The sequence below is a fragment of the Buceros rhinoceros genome, unplaced genomic scaffold (genome assembly GCF_000710305.1).
Source record: "Buceros rhinoceros silvestris isolate BGI_N320 unplaced genomic scaffold, ASM71030v1 scaffold31791, whole genome shotgun sequence".
In the NCBI taxonomy this organism is placed as follows: domain Eukaryota; kingdom Metazoa; phylum Chordata; class Aves; order Bucerotiformes; family Bucerotidae; genus Buceros; species Buceros rhinoceros.
The window spans coordinates 5,648-11,085 of NW_010395330.1; the positions used below are offsets into that span (position 1 = coordinate 5,648).

Genomic DNA, 5,438 nt, shown 5'->3' on the forward strand with positions numbered 1-5,438 from the left:
CATTCCTGGGTTTAATTACAGCTCTCGGGATCACTCCCTTTGTAGGACTGCTGACATCTCGAAGGGACAGCGAAATCCATTCTAGGTTTGGTAAAACGATGGTTTACCAGTACTCAGAAGCTGGTTCGTATTTCTCGTGGTTTAGAAAGGAGAAAGTACTGGTGCAGAAGCAAATATTTCCCATCTGTGTGTGAGGAAAACTATGGGAATCAAAGATGAAATGGAGGATCCTGTTAGTTACTGTTGCACAGAATGAACTCTGCAAACGATATGGGTGTCCTCCTTGAATAACCTACGACAAGACCCTAGTCCAGATTTGTGTTTGTCTGTAAACTGCTTCGCAGGAGCTTTGCTCTCAGCAGCCTTCCAGGTAGTTCTGTGGAAGGTACTGCTAGGTAGAGGATCTGCTAAACATACACACACTGGTCTGTGAAGTCAGTCTTGCTGTGGTCTCTAACAAGGCAGACTATGAAGCGGTTTGGAGACGTGGCTGATAAGAAAAAGCCGTTGCTGTCGCTTCTCCAATGTTGAGCAGCCTTGAGGGGTCAGGGATGGGTGATAGGTATCTGCAGAGGAAAAGCTGCCAGAGCTTTCTGAAGTGTTCTGGGAGACGGAGCCGTGCTCCGTGTGGTGGTAAATGCTGCTTCAGTTCCTCTCTTTCTGTCTTGCAGGCGGAGAACATCTATAACGATGAAGACCCCGAGGGAAGCGTGGATCCAGAAGGCCAAGGATCCTAGACCACAACCTTGCCCTGTTTTTAGTCTTTTTTTCCTCCTCTTCCCTCTCAACCTTGGTACTGACTTAACACTGGTTTTGAGACACACATAGACTTTGTGTTCAGCCATCCTTCTGTAGAGACCGTCGACAGGCTTTGTACCCCGAACAGGGCTCAGCCCGACGCAGCCGGGGCCGTGCTGTAGCTCCTTGGTCAGGTTCCCCGTGGCCACCTCTGGCTCCCCCCTTTTAGCTGCCTTCACCACCCAGAGCAAACTTGGGTTTGTTGTTTTTTTCTTCTGTCTTTAGCTTGCTTCTGCTGCGGGCTTTTGCCTGCTTTAAACAACAGTTTTATCGGTAGAGCTGCCAGAGTATGCTGGAGCCAGTGGAGATGATGCGGGTGTTAATCCACTGGCAGTTCAGGAATGGAGCGTGGAAGCTCTTCTCCTCCTCAGCACAATGCAGAGGTTTGGGGACTCCTTTAGTTAATCTGTACCTGGTGGATTTTTCTGCCTCTGCAGACACAGAACAGAGCTGCAGATTCTGACCTGAACTGAAATTAAATTCCTTTCTATATTTTTTTTGTCTCTGCTGGTAATTCTGGGTTTTTCATTCCTTCCTTCCCTTCCCTTTCCTCCCGTCTGCTGGGCGGCAGCGGGTCGGTTGGGTTCGTTAGCTATTCCTGCCGAGCATCGCTCACCTTCCCCATGTTCTGCTCTATTGTGTGTTTCTTGAGCTGTGTTTTCACATCTATTTCTTTCCTTTCTGTGAAATGGTTTTTAAAACTTGGGGCCACCAACTTGTAAAGGTGTATGTTTTTACCAGCTGATGCTCCGCGTGCCTGGTAAACCTGGAACAGCGCTGGGAGCTGGGCTCTGTAAAGCAAGTTCGGTGTGGATGAACTAGGTTTTTTAGGAGTCAGTCCTTGACCACTAGTTCCTGCCCATCTTCCACCGGGGTGTCCTGTCCCACCAGCAGCCCATTACTCTCTGTGCTCGTCATGACTAACTGCGTGTACGTGCTTCAGATGGAATAAACTTTTTCTACGTAAGTGCTGTGTAGCTTTGTGGTTGTGCTGACGGTTTCCTCCTGCAGTAACTGCTTTGGTGAGGGTGAGGTGGACCTCTCCAGAGAAAGGATGGGTGGAGTCTGCCTGTACGTGTCCTGCGATACTCCCCATGTTCGTAACACGTGGACGCTTCTCCCCATCTTGCTTCTGCTGCTTTCTTTGTGAGGTGAGCAAACGAGCACCCAATAACTGCAGGCGGTCGTGAACGCCCTGACCTGTGCTGCTGTCTGGGTCTAGCCCTGTCACAGCGCTCTTTCTGTCATTAGACTGCACCATGAGTACCTGGCTGCCTTGTGGCACCGTGGTGTGACACACAGGCTTGGTTTTGAGACACAGCTTGGAGAATTAAAAGGATCCTTAAACCCCAACCTTTATTTTCAGTGTGAGACTCTATATAATAAAGTGGAAACCTATTATCCACAAACTAGTTTCTGTGGCCCACGGCGGAGCATAGAATCGCTGAGGTTGGAAAGGACCTTTAAGCATGTCACAATACAGCAGAGACCCTTGAAATACAAAAGAAAATCCTGTTAAAAGGATAAAGCTTCTCTTGCATGTAAACTTTAAAAATCAACCCCCCAACGCTGGCTCCCAGAACAGTCCATGCAGGCTCCTGCCATCTCCTCTGGATCCAGACAAGGTACGTTTTCCAAACACAGCAAAACATCCACCCGTTACTCCCAGATCCTGCATCGCTCAGTGCAAGTACCGTTAGCTCTGCTCCGAGGAAAAGCAGCTTTACTACACCAGCAGCAGCAGCTCCTTGAGACAGACACACAAGCGAACGACTCGTATTCCCGACCTGAGGTGGCTGCTGCACTTTGGGCAGGTGGCAGCCAGGGGAGACATTCCCTGCAGCAGCCTCTGCCCGTAGCTTCTGCTACAATGAGGGAAGCTCTGTCATTCCTAACAGTCCTGGTCTGTTTTTTCTTCCGATTTGCAAAGGTGGCCGTAGATCTCTAAGCAGCTCCTGTGTGGGGAGAAAGTAAATTCAGGCGACTGAATATTTCCATATAATCCTCCGGGTGCAGGAAAGGGGGAAGGGGACAGATTTCTGAAAAACATGAAAACATTCTTCACTTTCCTTCTAGAAAATGAACGTGGAGGCCTAGCCCAGCCCTTCCAGAGCCCTCAGCAAGCAAACTGGCCTTAACAGGAGGGACTGTGATTTTGGTGTGTGCTACAGGATGTGGCAGCTTGGAGCGTGCTTCATCCTGAGGTCCCTGAGGTGGGAGGTAATGAGGTGGCCTGACCCAGGAGCCCGAGCCAGCAGTTTGTAGATCGACAGGACTTAAGAGACCTGCAGTTCTGAGCTGTGGTTTGGGACCCCGAGCAGTAGCGGTGGGGTTGTAGCACCGTAAATGTGGTGACTCTCATTAGTAGTCGGAACGGCTGCTGATCAGACAGGCTGACAGAGGTCCCTTCCCTGTGCTTGCTGTGCTAAAGCCTCACCTGGATAAAACCCTACAGCTCTTTGTGGCTGCGAGTATCCTCCTGTGGTGCGATTGTGTGAGGAGGTTTGAGGGGAGAAGGGGAAAAGAGCATTAAAGTAATGGCGAAGCTACAGAAAGCAATGTGGAGTGTGTAGAGCTGAGACTGGGGGAAAAGAACATGAAAGCAGCGGTGAAGCTGCAGAAAACTCGAGGACGTGTAGAGCGGAGGCTGGAGTAAGGTAGCAGCACGAGATGGTGAGTACAATAGGCCACAAACTTATGGACATTTTCTGGAGCTTTAGAAAATCTCATGCAATCAAGCGGAAGCAGGTGCTGAGCAGAAGATTGTTCTCTCCCGCTGAAGAGCATCCACAAGGGCATTTCCCAATCCTCAACCTCAGCTCCTTTCCGCATATACCTAAGGAAACCTGTGCTTCTGGTTGCCCTCCCTGGTTCTTGGAAAGCACCTTCCACTCCTGTCCAGGGATTTCCCTCAAACCTCTGTTTGCTGCGTGGCAAAATGTTGAGCTCCTGCAGTGTTGCCCCACCAGATCTCTTGCTCTCACACCAGCCACAGGGACCAGTAGCTCTGTGACCACCCTCTCCTCCTCCCAGCCCCCGCCACGCCCCAGGGACGAGCCACAAACGAACTTGTAGATGGAGAGCTCCCGGTGCAGGCTGGTCCGCAGCTCCTCCAGCTCCTGATTCTTGCGCTGCTGGAGCTGGACCCCATTCTTCAGCTCCTTCAGCCTGTCCTCCAGCTCCTCAACCTGTTCCTGGGGAGGCAGGAGACAAGAGTGGATGAGCTGGGAGGGGGAAGGCTGTTTCAGCACCTGTAGCCAGCTGCTACCCACGCTGTCATGGGGGGGATCTGCCTGTTGATGGTGTTGGTCTGGACAGAGCACTGCCAGGCTGGTGGCTGACCCACCAACATCTTAAAAAAATCTCTGCAAAAAAGCTTTGGTTTATTGCAAAGGTGGGAGCTTGGACCAGGAGATGGGTCCTTGGGCTTCTCTCGGGTGGTTGGTGTTGTCCCCTAGACTCCTTAGTGTGTGTTTTGAGAAGCTCTCAGAACTGAACTGGGTATGAATCTGAGTCAGGAGAAGATAAACGAGGAACTTGGGGAAAAGAAAAAGGAGAGGCACACTGAGAATGACCCAAAGTCCTATCCTCCAAGGGAGAGCAGATCCTGAGGTTCAAGACAAGCAGTGTGGTGACCTGGCCCCTGGCTCAGCAGGGAGGAGAAGCAGCAGAGGGGGCATGGCAGCTTCCAGAAGCTGCTCAGAGCCAGGCTGGGAGGAGGCAGCAATTGCGAGCTGAGAACAGGGAGTGTTGAAATGAGGGAGATTAATCCTGGAACCTCTTTGCCAAATGTGCTTCTGCAGATATTGAATTGCCTTGTCCCTCAGGACGAGGTGCCGGGGCGGGGGGGATGCCTGCTGCAGCCAGAAATAACCCTCTCGGGAGCCAGCCCGGCCCCTAGTGCAGGAGGCGAGACCCTTCCTGGCAGGGGGAAGGGTGGGCTCTGCCCCAGCAGGGCTGGGCTTTTAAAGAAAACCCCCCTTTACCGAAAATTGCCTTTTCCAAGCACCTTAGCTCAGCCTCCGTGCTCGTAGAAGCTGGGGGAATCGTGCGGTGCCTGTGCAGCAGGTGAAACCCCAGCGCTTTCCCACCGCATCGCAAACCTCAGGCTTGCCCCATGCCCAGGGATTGCAGCTTCACCGGCACTGTGCCAGGACAGGGGGTGCCTTTGACTTTAACCAGCGAGAGATACTCCACCTCCTTGCCCTCCTCATCCACCCGCTCCTCCCCTTGACCCTGCGAACAAGACCTTCAGCACTCGCTCCCACTCTCTAGATGAGGGGTGCCCGGCCAGGGCGCGTACCCGGTACTGCCCGACCTCTTCATCCCGCTTCTGCTTCACCAGGATGATCTGCTCCTCCAGGCTGCGATTCTGCAGCCGCAGCCGGTTGACCTCCCCCTGCAAGGGCCGCAGGGCTTCCTTCATGCCCTGGATCTCCCCATGCATCTCCTGCAGCGCCTTCGTCCCCGCCTCGCGTCTCTCCAGCAGCCGCAGCAGCTGGGGCTCGTAGTGCTCCTCCAGACTCCGCCGGCTCTCAGCCACAAAGCTCTCGAACTCCATGGAGAGCCGGCGGCTCTCCTGCAGGGACAGGGTATCCTGCCGACACCGGGGAGCCGCCAGATGCTGTCTCCAAAACTCC

The 5,438-nt window shown here is 52.9% G+C and overlaps 2 protein-coding genes across 2 annotated transcripts in view; one reads left to right on the forward strand and one right to left on the reverse strand.

Annotated features, from left to right (window-relative positions):
- Positions 1–881, forward strand: part of RBBP4 (retinoblastoma binding protein 4) — a 6,154-nt gene extending 5,273 nt beyond the window's left edge. Inside the window, exon 11 of the mRNA XM_010145517.1 lies at positions 672–881. Within this exon, the coding sequence (XP_010143819.1) occupies positions 672–737 (66 nt within the window). The 3' untranslated portion in view covers positions 738–881. The remainder of the gene's footprint in view (positions 1–671) is intronic.
- A 1,808-nt stretch (positions 882–2,689) lies between these two features.
- The window catches only part of SYNC (syncoilin, intermediate filament protein), a 3,963-nt gene continuing 1,214 nt past the window's right edge, over positions 2,690–5,438 (reverse strand). Inside the window, exons 3-5 of the mRNA XM_010145519.1 lie at positions 5,102–5,395; positions 3,868–3,992; positions 2,690–2,753 (exon numbers count right to left, since the gene is read on the reverse strand). Of these exons, the coding sequence (XP_010143821.1) occupies positions 2,690–2,753; positions 3,868–3,992; positions 5,102–5,395 (483 nt within the window). The remainder of the gene's footprint in view (positions 2,754–3,867; positions 3,993–5,101; positions 5,396–5,438) is intronic.